Source organism: Ahaetulla prasina, chromosome 1 (genome assembly GCF_028640845.1).
Source record: "Ahaetulla prasina isolate Xishuangbanna chromosome 1, ASM2864084v1, whole genome shotgun sequence".
Classification (NCBI taxonomy): domain Eukaryota; kingdom Metazoa; phylum Chordata; class Lepidosauria; order Squamata; family Colubridae; genus Ahaetulla; species Ahaetulla prasina.
The window spans coordinates 355,128,471-355,144,849 of NC_080539.1; the positions used below are offsets into that span (position 1 = coordinate 355,128,471).

The 16,379-nt window shown below is 37.8% G+C and overlaps 1 protein-coding gene across 6 annotated transcripts in view; it reads right to left on the reverse strand.

The window, feature by feature from the left end:
- TOGARAM1 (TOG array regulator of axonemal microtubules 1) overlaps positions 1 to 16,208 on the reverse strand; it is a 35,638-nt gene extending 19,430 nt beyond the window's left edge. For 3 of the 6 annotated variants that reach the window (XM_058163157.1, XM_058163156.1, XM_058163159.1), the window contains exons 1-10: positions 15,050 to 16,208; positions 11,949 to 12,000; positions 10,058 to 10,192; positions 8,892 to 9,188; positions 6,941 to 7,203; positions 6,289 to 6,521; positions 5,083 to 5,183; positions 2,256 to 2,423; positions 1,357 to 1,455; positions 577 to 752 (exon numbers count right to left, since the gene is read on the reverse strand). In XM_058163157.1, coding sequence (XP_058019140.1) covers positions 577 to 752; positions 1,357 to 1,455; positions 2,256 to 2,423; positions 5,083 to 5,183; positions 6,289 to 6,521; positions 6,941 to 7,203; positions 8,892 to 9,188; positions 10,058 to 10,192; positions 11,949 to 12,000; positions 15,050 to 16,195 — 2,670 coding nt within the window. In that variant the 5' untranslated portion in view covers positions 16,196 to 16,208. The remainder of the gene's footprint in view (positions 1 to 576; positions 753 to 1,356; positions 1,456 to 2,255; positions 2,424 to 5,082; positions 5,184 to 6,288; positions 6,522 to 6,940; positions 7,204 to 8,891; positions 9,189 to 10,057; positions 10,193 to 11,948; positions 12,001 to 15,049) is intronic. The other 3 variants (XM_058163158.1, XM_058163160.1, XM_058163161.1) reach the window with 3 other exon arrangements.
- Positions 16,209 to 16,379: the final 171 nt, after the last annotated feature.

A 16,379-nucleotide genomic window follows, 5' to 3' on the forward strand; every position in this document is an offset into this window, starting at 1 on the left:
ATGAATTTGGACAAACAGTGAAGGTCAGGGCATGCTATGGTCCATGGGGTCACGAAGAGTCGGACACAACAGTAACTGAACAATTGTTTTCTTACTATTGTTACCTTGTAACAATAGTAAGGTGTATTAGAAATACTGTAATCCTAAATATAAGAATGTAATAAAAACGAGTAAAAATAAAAATGAACAGTGTGCATTTGTTTATTTTTTGGACTCCCTTAGAATAAAACACAAGAAAATATACCTATTTGTTAATGTGCTGTAGCAAACATCAGGAACTATATGCAATTCACTCTCGAAAGCCCATTATGATACACGTATCTAGTTTTTGGTCATGCACACCGAAGTGAGATAAAATTAATGACTGCCATGTCAAATTATATATTTCTGCTTTCTCATTTGACTAATATCTGACATCCTGAAGATAAATGCTTGATAATTATATGACATACTTGGAAACACATTCACATGTAGACCCCACTCTCTTATAGGTATACTACATTACAATATCTGGGGAAGAAAACATTATGCAAGTTGACTGCCCTCTTTCTTAAATGATGGAATGTCCATTCTTACATCTCTTTCATTTTCCACATCTAGGCAAGGTGCAGAGCTTTGCTGCTGGACGGCTCTCCCATAGATGCCAGAAAGTGATTCCATTTTTGGTTTGAATGAAGGTGCATCTCCATTCTCCATGGAGAACATTATGGATTGACCATATGTAGGAAGTGAAGAGGGGCTTTCAAACATTCCTGAAATGCACAATTTATTGGATTACCAAAAAAGAAAAAAAAGGTAAAAGTAAAGGTTTGCCTGTCCCATCGTGTCCAACTCTAGAATACAGTGCTCATCTCTGTCTCTCTTGGCCAAGGGAGACACAGTATTGTCCGAAGACATTTTCTGAGGTCAAGTGGCCAGCATGGCTAGTACCAAAGCTAAATTTTGTTCCATATCTGTTCCATTTTAATCTAATTAAAATGTTGTTTAAAAAGGTAATAGTTTTTGGAACCTAATTAACCAACAAGGAATAGTACCATTCTCTTCAATGTGTACAAGTCTTTTGTCCCTTTTTATAAAAAAAAATGTCCTTTTTAAATATTTCGTCTTCAACTAGCAGAGTACTGAAATACATGTAATGCACTAACCAATAAGGCTCAAAGACACAAAATAGAATTTTAAATGTTTAATTCTTAACTGCTTATCCACAAATATTGCACACTTCATCAAAGGCATATAAGAATCACTATTCTATTTTGGTTATATTTAATGTTTTCTTGTAATTGCACTCTGATCATAGTCACTGAAAGGCAGGATAAACAAAGATATAATAAATGTAAATGTAATTGTTTGAAATACCTTTTCCGACAATAACTACAGAGTCTTCTGACAAGGCACTCGGTGAAATGTATTCTAGACTATTCAAATGATGTAAACTTGAAGAAGGTCCTGTAAATCCTTTAAAAAATTATAATACCAGAATTATGTTTTTCCGAAATAAGTATTTTTTTCCTTCACAAGTTAAAAAAAAAAGAACTTTGACGTTATGTCACTATTGCCCTGATACTATACAAGCTTTTACAATAAGATTTCTTGATATGAGCCAACTGAAAAAAAATCATCCTCTAAACAACTGAGGAGCTAATAATTATTTATATACCAGAGAAATGAAAAAAAAATCTATTAATATTTTCTATACTAAACAAAATTATTCTAGCCAAATTTAAATTACATATAACGATACATAATGATTTAGGTAAAATGCAAAATTGAAATCTCCTTTAGTAATTAACAACTAAAATTTCCAAAGTGCAAAATGAGAGGTTACTATTGAAATTGCACAGGAAAGCTGATTTGATAACATAGTCAATTGCAAAGGCATCTATTCCATTCTAGTAAAATCTTCAAAAACTGTTTTTTGTTATTTTAATAATTTTACCATGGAAAGCTCTAGATTATCAATACATACTACTGCCTGCAAACAGCACAGCTCTAATTTGCGTGATTCGTTCCTCCATACTCTGAAGCTAATTTCACCATAATTTTAAAACAGACAGATGGATTCTGCTGCTCTTGAATTCTACTTTACTTTTTACAACTATGGCATGTAAAAATTGCAGAAAGTGAAGGAAAGAAGTGGAAAGAAGTTAGGCAGATATGGTCTCTATCCAGAAATGTAAGCAGAAGTTCATTAGGTTACAGCTCCATATTCACCTCTCAATTCTTCCTCCAATTCTGTGACGTTCATAATTACTTACCTTTTGTGGATTTACAGTGCATTTGATACTCTTTGCTCTGCCCTTTCAGACTGGTGGGAGACAAAACTTTCTGTTTATCATCTTCATAATCTCCTGATCCATTTCCACAACTGAGATGCTGGCCACTAACACTTACATAGGAAGTTGCTTTTTCATGAAACCTGGTTCCTGAAAGATAAGTAAACATCACTGGAAAATGTCTAATATGGCACCTGTAGAATTATTTCACACAAATTCTGCCCATTAGATTACAATATCTTTTTATAGTCTATGCATACACGCATACATACACACACACATCTGCTTTGTATTATAGAGATGGTTTGTCTAGGGAAAGGACCACATTGATAAATTAAAAATCCTCATGGGCTGCAAAGAAATACCTGAGTGCCAATCAGCCGTTCTGTGCCTAGCAGAATGGCAGAAGCATTGAGCTTGTCAATAGATTGGAGATGTTTGGAGGTGCTCAGCAGCATGTTTTTTGGGCCGTGGCAGCTGTCAATTTATATCTAGTCCCCCCAAACTGGGGCCAGAATTTCTGTTGCTAAGTGAAGCACTCAATAAACAAACCATCACGACTGTGCTGGTTAGCGACAGCAAATATGGCAGTCCTGGTTAAGAGAGAAACAAACTACACAAATTGCCTCCATTTCAACCTGTCTTTCTCCCCAATCTCTGCCCTTTCAGCCATCCTGCATAGCACGACTGAACTTTCTGCCCTCTTCCTTGTCTTGCCTCGCTTCCCTGCCATGGTCAACCTCAAGCTCCACAGCTTGCCTCCACCTCCTCAGCTGCCAGGTTCCTGGTGGGCCTCTGCCCCACTTCAGCAGACCATTGCCAGCCAGGGATCATGTTGTTGGCAAGTCCAGCATAGGGCTGTTAACCGCCCTGAGTCCTTCGGGAGAAGGGCGGTATACAAATGCAATTAATAAATAAATAAAAATAAATAAATAGGGGAGGCAAAGTGAAGAATACGATGAAGACCAGCTAGAGGCAAAGGTGGTGGCTGCATACAGTGGATTTTTCATCTTGACCAAGTTATGCAGGGTGGCCAAAAGTACAGAGATATGTGTGTGGGAGGGAAATAGGCAGATGGGGGAAGTTGAAGCAGAGGTAGTTCAGGAGGGCAGGAGAATGCGATGGCCATAAACATGGACCAATTGCTGGGCATCCAAATATTGATAGTGTGATACAGAGACATTGTGACAGCTGCAACTTCAAGGACTATTGTTAAATCCAGGTTTTTTCAGTGCTGTTGTAACTTTGAATACTTGCTGAATGAATGGTTGAAACTTAAGGACTACTTTATTATTTTAAAAAATGTTGGCAGACTGCACAAAGCTGCCTGTTGTTGCATATTATAAAAAAACTATAAGAGATGCACTGTTACATTTACTCCAATCCACGTTTGGTTTTTAAACTGCACTTTACCATACAGAGACCTGGGGATTTTTATAACAATTCAAATCCCGATGATTCCTCATTATAACCAGTTATGACCCTTATTCACTTAGGAACACATAATACAGTATTATGTATTTTTGCTACAACAATGGTTAATCACAGGATAATTGAACTGTATCCACAGGAGTTGGATAATCTGATCCAACTCCTGGCTTGGTTAAAATTCTGCTAAACTCTGCTAAAGTATTTCAAACAGTAACCTTTTTATTGTCTAGAGCCATCTAGTAAAGAGGAACATGCCACTTTATAAGGCAACCTGTTGCTGGTTGACAAAGCCTAAAGTCAGAAAATTTATTCATTTATTAAATCAATTTTACGACTGTTTATATTTACAAAATTTATAGGGCCGCCCATCTTACCTCAAGATAACTCTGGGTGGCTTACAATCATAAAAGAGAAAAACTATATAAACGAAAACATAAAGAAATTAATACAAAATTCCTCCAAATATCTAATCTGATATCTAAAGTTCCCTGTAGTTACATCCATTGGATCCATTCTGCTCTCTAAGGCAACAGAGAGCAGGTCAACTCTTAATTTTATATGCCAATGTTTTAAATCAGACTGACTTCATTCCCTTCTTCTAATCTAATCCATTCTGAGCATGTCTAGCGGTAGGCAGGCCACAGGGAAGAAGTGTCACCACTGCATACAGTGGATTTTCACATAAAAAGAACCTTTTCTGACCTTTCAGGAAGAATCAAAAGAACTTTTTCTTCTAAACATACCTATGATTATATTTTTCACACAAAAAGCACCTTTTCTGACCTTTCAGGAAGAATCAAAATAACCTTTTCTTCTAAATGTACCTATGGTTATATTTTTTTTGTATCTCTTGCACAATCAGCATCACACTTCTAAAATTTGCCTCTTTTCTATTTGGGGATATGCCCTCAACTGTTTTTCTGATGACCTTCTCTATTCATTTCTTCTATTTTTTTTAAACTTCCTACTCCTTGTTCATTCAATCAATATTATTATGAATAATCCTAATTTTGTGCTACAGAAAATGCACAGCTTTCTTAGTAAAAAATAAATAAAAACCCAACTGTGAAATACATTTAAAATTCTTTGCTAGTGGTTTTGACAGTGATGTAGCACAGTTAATATTCTCTTTGTCAGGATCCAAAACTTGATATTAATCTACTGAAGTACATGTGATCTATACAAAACAGTAACATATAAATATATGCATGGATATGTGTCTACATATGCATTTATACATATAAATGCATACACATACACATCTATATGCATTATATTTTATTATATTTATTAAATATACTAGAGATATGGTATATTACAAACAACTAAAATGTCTTTATTTTACTAAATGTAATATTTTCTCCTATTCTCAATATACCTGCACTGGGATTCTGCTCCACAATGATAGAGCTTCGATTCCGTGCAGGTGAGAGCTTTGTGGGGCGGGAATTACTTCCAGGTAGAGAAAAGATATCTGATCTATTAAAACAGAAAAAAATATTTAAGATTAACATAGACCAACTTTATACAGACACTCCAATGTTGACTATCAAATTATTCTGAAGATATCTATCTTGCGCGCACGAGAAAAATGTAATTACTTTTTCAAAAAACACTAAATGTAGCTGGCATCAAGATGGTAAGCTGAAAGAAGTGCTTCCAATTAGAAATTCAGCAAAGTGAAAAAAGTGATTCTTTACGAGATTCAACGGGACTAGGACAATGGTTTTACACTTATTATTCAGTCATAAAGCTACAACAGTTGCATTAATATGTTGTCAGGAATGTTCCCCTCCCTGTTGTGTAAATAGGAGGAATGGGGAAGTTGCCACAGAGACATAACTAGCATATTAAAATACTTAAATGTGTATTACCATATTCTTATCTTCAAAGTTGTAAATTCAAGGACCATAGCTAAGTGTCAGATTACACAGGTAAGGTTGAAAATAGCCTCATATGAAATCCTAAAAAGTTGCTGTTGGTTATGGTAGACAAACTTAGCTGAATTAATCATCTTCCTCAGATATGGGGTAAATAGCTATACTTCACCAACAATTGATGACATTGACAATTGATGACATTGACAAGAGATAGCTTTAGCTATCTCAGTGACAGATAGTTAAAACATTTTGCGGGATTTTACAACATTATTCCAAATTCAATACACAATTCTTCAAGGCCAGTGCATACACTCCAAAAGTAGCAAGCGTAGCCAAGACAAAACATTACTTTTTAAAATATGAATTGTCTTTAATTAAAATTAAATTCTGCTAATTACCATCCAGTCAATTATTTACTCAGAAGCTGCTGTAATTTCTTAACAAATATTAGAAATCTCTGAGGGCTACACATGAATTTGCTCAGAGGTGACTTGGAGGACTTAACGCTGTGCTTCTCTGATCTAAATAGTGTAAGAACACTTCCGGATCATCAATCCTTTTCAAGTAATTGACTGTTTGGTTGAAAATCAAATTAAGGTAGCTAAACAACACTAAGGTAGCTAAGTGGAAACAATGATCAAGCACAATCTTTCCCCTGAACTTAAAAATATATATATCACTCTTAACTTCTGAATAAAACTCACATTGTTCTTAACCCTTGGGGTGCTGTAGACAGTGGGGATGTTACAGATTCAAGACTATAAACTCCACTTTCACTGTAAGAACTAGTACTTGGAGATGACAAGCAGGAAGGTGACTCTGAAGTTAGGTCAAGCTTCAACACAGAATCAGGGCTTTCAAGATCAGAAGTGCTGCCGTTCAACTTCGCTCTCTTCTTAGCTGCACTATTACGAAGAGACCGAAGAGAACTATGCATCTAAAGACAAGGAACAACACATAATCCATGCTGTAAAGAAAAGCATAAATCCAGACAATCTCTATTACTTCTCCTTTGTAGGACATTTGAATGAATAGCACAACTACTTGATTATAAGGTTCAATTCCTGTTGATGTTCTTCTGCTATATGGTAATATCTATTTTCTAATAATTACAGTAAGCAAGAGCTCCAAAATCATCCATAACATGACTTTCTAACAATGACTGTAAAAGATAAAAAACAGGTATAAATTTTCCCATCGCGTCACTCGATAGTGAGATGGGTGGCATATAAATTTAATAAACACAATAAAATAAATAAAGGGCAAAAACATCATGTCAACCATGTAATTATACCACATAAGAAGTCCATGAGAATAAAAAGAGCAGGCAAATTTATTATTAATCAGTATTCCTACCTCTTCCTCATCAAGCTCTCTTTCATTGATGTTTAACTCTGAAAGATCAATGGCCAATTTCTTATCCCTTTCATTTAGCCACATGTCTTCTGGCTCCCCGTTCTTTTGTCCCATTGAACTGATTTCTGTTTTATCAGGCAAGGGGCTCACCCCCCTAGGGATTGGAGGCACTGGCTTTGTTCCACTCAGGCCTCTCCTTGAAGCTGGGGTCCTCACAAAGGCAGGTTTCAGCTGAATAGGAGGAGTATCTTGAGGTTTCACGTCTGTATGAAGAGATTATATAAGGCATTTTATCAATGTGCTGCTGATGTCCTAATAGAAGCACTTACTGATTAGTACAGAATGGAATAACTAGACTGATATTGCATTATCTGCAACAGCTTCTAAAGGTTTCAATTGATTTGTTTTTGCTCTGGAACCTGCCTCAAAGAACTGGGGATATCACCACACCACATCCAGCTCATTCAGTCATTGTGCTCTGACCAGGCAGCCACTGTAAGAACGGAATATGGAGACACAAAATAGTTCAGGATTGAAAAATGCACTCAGCAAAGTTGCATCCTGTCACTTATACTATTCAACATGTACACAGAAATAGTTAAGATAAATTCACATTTGGAGGAATCCAGCATCGGGGTTAAAATCAGTGGTAGGAATATCAACAATCTCCGATATTCAGATGATACATCATTGCTCACGGAACCAAGAAGGAACTGGAGTGGTTACTTGTGAGAGTCAAAGATGCAAGTGAGAAATTTGGACGCACATTAACATCAAGAAAACAAAGATAATGACAACTGCAGAGAACACACAGGTCAGACTGAAGATTGACAACAGACAGTCAAAAAAATAAAGGAATCTTCTTGGGTTCTAAAATCGACCAAAGTGATGACTGAAGCCCTGAGACAAGAAAGCGTATAGCACTTGGAAGAACTGCAACGTCTAGCATGAATAACATTCGGAAGAATGAAGATATCAGCGTCACAACCAAATGCAGATTAGTTAATGCAATAATTTTTCCAATTACTGGTTATGGCTGCAAAACGTGGACTCTGAAAAAAGGCAAACAGAAGGGTGGATGCCTTTGAACTGTGGTTCTGGAGGTGACTATTACGCATCCCATGGACTGCAAAAATAACAAAGAAAGAAGTCCTAGACCGAAACTCATCAAAAATATCACTTGAATCCAAAATTGCCAAACAGAGGCTGTCATACTTTGGTCATGTCATCAGAGCTGATTCACTTGAAAAGTCAATCATGTTGGGAGTGATCAGCAGAAAAAAGGAGCCATCCTAAGGCCCCATTCTGGCTGGACACTATAAAAAGATGACACTGGGATGAACATGGTGGATCTGAAGGAGGTGGTGTGAGACAGAGGAGCATGGAAAATGCTGATGCACAGAGTGGCTGAAAATCGGACATATCTGAATGGCTGAGAACGATAATGATGATTATCCCTAGACGTAAGTGGAAGAATCTCTTTACGCATGAAACCCTGAAACAAATCTTACCAGTTTTTAAGCTCTAGTCCCATGAAATGTGTTAAATCCTGAAACCCGTACTTTTCTTAAAATCAGTTCAAGACAACTTTAAAGAAAATACAATAGACTAGAACAGTAATATATAACTGTATGGTTTTTATTAATGCTTATAAATTGGTTGCAAGTTAAAAAATTGTTTAGTGTATCAAAATTAAATTAGTCTAGTGTCAGACTTTTTGTCTGTTACAAAGAAAAATAAGATAAAACTGATATTAGATGGTAATTCCATTAAACAGTATTGACACAGAATGTAAATTACTGCTTTTGAAGAAAAGCTGTTAAAGCTTAAGAGGGAGTTGACTCCTAATGTCTCTTTTACATTTGCTTCCTATTTTTCCTTTCTTGGCATTTTATTTCCAGAGTTTGTGCACATTATTGGAAACAGCACAGATTATTACTAAGGATGTTACCTGCTTCTTCTCCTGATATTGGGCTGGAAAACTTCTTCTGATGTGTAGGTTTTGGAAGCCCTTCAAAGCTCTTAAGAGGCCAGGAATTAGAGAAATTAACAGCATGATCTTGTGATTTCTTAAGTGAATCTGTTGGCGGAGAGGTGTGCTTTGGACTCTGCCTGGGTGATGAAAATGGGTAGGATGGAAGAATGAATGCTCCTTGGCTAGTATGACAGCCCAAAAGAGGAGAAGTATGCTCAGGTGGGCTACAAAAGGTCCGCTGAGGCTTGTTGGTAAAATTGAGGCTAGTACACACTGGAAAAGACACAAAGTAGACAATTTGCATAAAATAATCCTGGAAAAACAATATTGTTGGCAATCGTGTCTGATCATTAATCTTTAAGGAGAACAGCATGGAAGGTTTTTATTTGAGTTCCTAATTCTATCAAGCAGAAGTGTTTTTAGTACTTATTAGTCCATTTATTAAACCAGGTTATACTAACTTTCCTTTCCTGGAACATTTTAAGTGGGGTGTTGGCTCTTCAGATATTATAGCACTATACTTCTCATAATTACTCATAATGATTAAGCCTAATGGCAACTGGAATGTGGCAACATATGAAATACTACAAACTGCAGTTCCCTGATCTATATAACAGGATAGATATGATAAGACTATTTAAAAAATAAGTATGTTTTCCCAACACAGGTTATAATGAGCAAAAATAACAAGAATAATTAAGCATTAAATTAAAACATAATTTAGAAATTTGAAGATTAAGAGAGAAGCAGACCAGAAACCAATCTGACATCACAAGATATTCTAAGAAAAAGAACTGCTGCTTTAACTTAGTGGTTATGCTTATGCTTGGCATAGGTAAAGTCAATCTGATTAAGGATTTTAATCTGCAGTACTGGGAAAGAGTTCTGTTATCCGTACCCAGCTAATTATGCTAAATATCGAAATCTGTACATCTTACTACTGTATTGTAATTATTTGGACGGCTAATGTAATCCTATTATAGCTGAAATATTGATGGAAGATCTTATTATCCACAAATGTGTCTACGAATACTAGAACCCTTATATAGGAGCAGACTGAAATAGAAAAGTAATGAGGAAAAGTCTACTATCACTGAATGTTGAATAGTAGCAGTATCCAGGAAAATCATGTTATTCAATACCTTTATCTTGCCATGGACTGCTAAGTCCTAGAAACTGTAGGTCAGAATCCACACTACCACTTTTCCCATGGCTATGAGAGAAACCAAGAAGATTGGATTTTCCTGAAATATGTGGCTGATGAGAGGCCATCACACCTTTCAAGCAAAAAACAAAAGATAGCCAGATGTTTCCATGTCCCATTGATAGTAACAAGTTTAATTCAAAATAAAATATATTTTAGTGTAAAGAGAACAGCATGAGAGGCAGCTGTAAAAATCCACCGTGAATATTTTCTAGCACGGTGTTTTTATAAAACAGAATAATATATATATCCTATATAGAGCAGAAAAGATAGAACCCATTTTCCCTCGTAGCATATCAAAATGTTACATTTTTTAAAATATCTGTTTTAATCAGATATATACAGTTTCCAGAGTAGGAGATGCAAGAAATCTCCAATACATTTTTAATGATAATTAATATTTATTGTATTTTTAATAACAGATTAAACTTTGCTTGGTTTACAAAATCAGACATAACCACAAAGAAACATGCAGCATGGACAAAACCAATCAGAAAGATAATTGATATAGATACAATAGGGATCTATCTATCTATCTATCTATCTATCTATCTATCTATCTATCTATCTATCTATCTATCTATGTCAATAAGCATATTAACATCAGGCCTGGGAACAAAATCATGTGAGCTTTATTATGGTCGTAAGTTAAGGGCAACTTATGTATCATTATAAAAATCTCATTGTAAACATTTTTTTAAGATGCTATGCAAAACATATTAGCTTTAAATTTCCTCCCCAGTACTACTTGCCAATTTAAATTTCCAGCTTTCTGTCCTACTTAGCAAATTCAGAGCAAACTGTAAGAAATGTCCTTAAGTAGATTTGTCTTATAAAACTATCAATTGATAGTAAAGTTTTTGTAGTACTGTATTTCTAGACACTTCCAATGGCTCCCCAAGAAGGGTAGATGGAATTCAGTGATTTCTGGGAGTTGTAAGCAACAGGATAGTAGAATAAACAAGCCTTGACATGTGAATGTATACATTAATAACTATATTGCATTTTCTTTCAAAGACCACTGTTCCACTGCTGGACTATTTTAATATTTACAATTTCTAGTGGCCATTTATCTCTCTAACCAGGAGGGTAAGGCAACAGGTGTTTTACAAAAAAAAAATACTACTGTAAGAATTTAAAAGAGTTAAATTAGCTATATCAATATACTAACTACATATCCCATATTCATTACCATTCTTCACTGGCTCTTTTTTATACCTACAAAACCCATCTGCCAGTTGGTCCAGTTGTCACTCAGAGATGCGAAAAGCAAGAAATATAGTATTAAAACCAACTGCATTATCCCATAGTTCTATTTTCCCAAGTTAAAATGTCAATTGATTTTAATTCTGTATTTCTTTGGGATATTCCCTGAATCATCTTCTCCTATATCTTTCTAGGCAAATAATAATAATGTTTTGATTAAGTTAGCATACAAACTACAAAAATATTCTCATATTTTCTAATAACTAGGCAATCAACACAGTAGAAGTTCTTGTCATCTCAGTCTCATTCTATTTTCACTACTTAAATCAAATTCTTTTCCAACATTTTAAAGATGACAGTCGGAGTATTGAAAAAGAAAAAAGAAAACATCTAATTCTTTTGAGCTATGACTGAGACAGCTTCAAAAATGTTCAATTGCACCAGACTTCAGAGTAACTTAGCAGTTCTTTGTTCCATCTTACAGAATGGGGGAGAGGGCAGAACAGGCACCTGGGGTGGCAGAACCCTTCCTGTACTGTACCATCTATTGTATCAGCTTGTTACTATAAATGACTCTGATGTTCTTAAGAGCTCTTTACATACTTAATATTTCACTGGCTTACCTTGAGAAGTTCTTAATTTAGGAGAGTGAAGAAAATCATTCGATGTCAAGCACTGGAACAGAAAGAAAAGGCAAATAGTACTACGATATAATGTAATTTACATATATTTTTCATTTGCAAAATTAAGAAGAAAAAAAGTGCACCGACTAGAATGTAGACCCTGGATATAGTATGGGAAACCATCTGAAGTTTTCAAGAAGGATATTTTAACTAAACTGAGTTTTTAAAGTCTGATAATTTTTGATAGCCACTTTAGTCTGGCCATAACTCCACTCCTCTATTGTTCTTAGGACAATGCAAATTTCAGAAATACAGAAATGAAAGTCAACTTAAGAGACCATCTAGTCTACTACAAATATTAGTCTTTATCAAACAAATATATTTTTTTGTTTTGAAAAATCACTGCAAAAGACTTATTTCTGTACCTGCTAGTTTCCTGTATTGGTCCGTACTATTACTGACCTCCTATGAACAATGCTGACTTCACAAATTCCTTTAACTGCTATGGGGCTACTTAATGTTAATCTGTAACAAAACTGAGGTCATTGGAATGTACCTAAATGTAATTATTAATCTTCAAATCCTGAGAAACCTTAGCTAAAAAATTAAAGACTGTGAAAATTATATTCATTTACTTTTCTTTGAACTCATCCTAACTCAAATCCAAAGATTTATCTTCAATAATCATATAACATATATATAACAATATAATCAATATAACATACTGGCTTGACCATTAGAAAATTATTCTGAAGGGTTTAAGACACTTGCATCTTATGACCTTTCTATTTAAAAAGGCACTTTTCAAAATCAAAATCAGTTTTACCTAATTGTGTTATACTGAATTTGATATTCAACTTTTTTTTCTTTTTAATTTATTTATACATCATACTTATGTAGCTTCCCATCTCACAAATGTTAATAGGTCTGAAACAGAAGAGGAAAAAGAAGGCCATGATCATACAGAAAACATATACTTGCAATATAGTGGCATCACTTCCATTACATTACACAAAAGGGGTGTAGTGTCCAGGGATGAGGTCCAATAAAGCAAGGGTTTCCAAATTCACGCCCATCGACCGGTACCAGTCTGTGGCTTGTTAGGAACTAGGCTGCTCAGCTGGAGGTGAGCAGTAGGAAGGCAAGTAAAACTTAATCTGTATTTGCAACTGTTCCCCAGAGCTACCATTGCCACGTCAGATCACTAGGCATTAGATTTTCATAGGAACGTGAACCCTATTGTAATCTGTGCATTTTTAAATTTAATTGAAGCAGCAGCTTCAGCTCTTGATTCAAAAAGTTTCAGAACACTTCCTACTTATGAACAATCAAATCTTGATTAACCATAATGGCTTGAATAAATCTATCAAATTCAGGTCCTGCAGTCTCCTGAAAGTTAGTTGTCCAAGTTCTGCATGGGGACCATTCAGACTAGACATTTTTAAAAAATTGGGTTTGATCTAGTATCTCCTCATGGTTCACTAATTAATATGGAATACAGAAGTCGGAGTATCTGACAGCTTTCAACTTCCCTCTTCATGGCATATATTCAAGACATTCTGATTACATATTGTCAATTTTTGTTGATACCATGCTTCTATGCAGAAATTCAGAAGAAAACATAGAGTTTAAATCTCAACTAACCTCCATGGTAATTCAGCTTTCCATCAATGCAAATAGTCCTACATACAACTATTAAGTTCTGCATGAAAATGAATTTTGAATAGAAAAGCATAATATGGGAGGATAATGCAAATATCCAAAACATGTGCCTGAAATTCATCTATTTGATTTTTATCTGAGTTCTTAAAGTCTTTTAATTTCTGATGAACCACTTTAGTCTGGCCATAATAATACCAATCCTCCACCGTTCCTGAGACAGTGCAAGTTTCAATAGATAATGAGTCTTCCAAATTCAAGAAATGATTTGTGGCAAACCTTGATGAGCTACAAGTATTCCTTGACTTACAGCCACAATTGTGACCAGAATTTCCATTGCTAAGCAAGCTGTTCAGTGAGTCGTGCCTAATTTTATAACTTTTTGCCATGGGTGTTAAGCGATTGTTAAGTGAAGCACATTAAGTCAAGCAAATCCCACTTCTCCCATTGATATTGCTTGTCTGAAGAAGTAAGAAGGTTGCAAATAGTAATAATATGACTGGGTTGCTCAACTATCATAAATACATACAGGTTGCCAAGCACTCAAATTTTTATAACTTGACTGTGAAGATCTAGTTTAAAATGACAGGAGAAAGCTGTCTCCTACATGTCTTATTAGTAAATTGGTAGTTTGAGAGCAACCAAACAGAGGACGTCTCAGCATATCTTAATGGCATAAAAAATTCTTAAGAGTAAAGCAAAAGGTTTTAACAAGAGTACCAGAAATTGTGCCCTATTTTCCACTTCTTTCCTTTAACATCCACCAGATCAACATGACTAATTAACTGTGAAGCATGGTAATCATATTAAACAAATACATTAGAAAGTACTGGTAATAGCTAAAAGGATTAAATCAGGTTATCTGACAGCTAAGTCTTGAGGGGCTGAGTGAAAGTATAAAATTAGAATCATGACATTTTTAATTTATTTAACCATACCCCACCGATATTATACTAACTATGGCCCTAAGACTACCTGCCAACAATTAAATCACAATTATGCTATTACAGCATTAAAATGCAAACTCTTAAAATATTATTTAAAATTACAAGCCATATAGTATTAAGAATATCTAAAAGTAAGTTCAATTGGGTCACGCAAAATTCTGGGAATAGTAGCATGAACTTCATCTAAAAACCAGAGCTAATGGAAGTTTTAATTTTTATTCTTTACAACAGAATACAAACTGATTTCCTCTAACCTGGTACTATCCAGATCAGGGGTCTCCAACCTTGGCAACTTAAAGCCTGGCGGAGTTGAAGTCTGCCAGGCTTAAAGTTGCCAAGATTGGAGACCCCTGATCCAGATTGTTGACTCCATATCCTTTCAGCCCTACACAGCAAAGTTAATGCGAATCCTGGCCAGTGGAAGTTTGGGCCTGAAGACACCTGGAGGACACCATATCTAGGAGAAGGGCAGCACCTTACAATGATGTTACTTACTGGTTCACTTCCTTTTACAAAGCAAGTTTGGTTCCCAGGTCGTTCGCTCTCCCAAGGCAGTTTTCCTTTCCCGGCGCTTAACACCCGCCGGGGACATACTCCTTGGTCCGCAAAAGGGGTAAAAGACCCAGCAGTCTCTCCAGAGTAACTCTGGGCACTCTGGATACGGTTGCCCTCCAGGAGCCAATCTGTGTCCGCTCCATGAGGCAAATGAAAGCCGCGCCCGTTTGCTGAGGATGGCAGGGGAACAGCATACTCCACAAACCACTGGTCGGTCAGCTTGGGGAGAGTTTTTCTGGCCAACCGAGCCTGCACGGCACTCATGACTCCTTCGCCATTATCCTGAAGTTCAATCACATCCACTGCCTTGAAGATGAGGCTGGTGCGGCCGGGGCCCAGGGCCGAGGCCAAGACAGCAAAAGCCTCCAAGGCGGCGTGACGAACCCGGCGCTTGCCGTCCGCCAGAGCAGGGGCAAGCGCAGCCACCAGCTTGGGCAGCTCGAAGTCCTCGCTGGGAAAGGTGAGGAGAGCAGCGATGGAGATGGCCAGGACAACCTCGCGGACCCGAGAATTGCGATGCTGCAGGTGCTCGGGGCGCAGCAGGAGATCCAGCACGGGCTGAGGGCCGGCTGCCCGCATCAGACCCAGAAAGAGTTGGTGGTACTCCTGGCGGATGGCCAACTTAGCGTCGCCCAGCACTTTAGCTGCGGCCGCCACCAACGGCTCCAAGCGGGACCGGCTCCCCGCCGCCGGGCCTAGGCGGACAGCCAGCAGGCGCAGCCCTTCCAGCGCCCCCAGCGCCACTTTGAAGTTCGAGTCGTCCAGCAGAGCCCGCAGCAGGCTGAGCAGCCCAAGGAGGCTGGGGGGCGGCAAGCAGGCCAAGGCCGCCCCCGGCGCCTCTCCCAAAACCCGCTTTAGCTGCTCCATGGCGCCCACCCGGCCTCGGTAGTCGTGCTGGTCCAGCAGCCGCGCGTGCAGCTCCGACGGGACCAGCCCGAAGCGCAGAGGCGTGACTCCCGGTTGGGTCGGCGGCGGGACGCGGCCTGCAGGAAAAGAAGCGGCGGGCGCCTCCCATTGCTCCCCGCCGCCGCTGCCCCCTCCTCCTCCGCCGGAGGCACCCCCTTCCTGCTCTTCCTCTCTGGCCATGCCCCTCTCCAGGGCTTTGCCCGGCTGCCCCGCCAGCCCGCCCCGAGGCCGCCGCCGCCGCCGGGCCCCTCACAGGGGAGCATCGCCGTCTCCAGGGAAACGCGTCACCGCCGCTACCGCCGCCTCCTTCGCCGCCTCGGCCACGACGGAGGCCTCATTGCGCGTGCGCACAACGCCCAGCTGG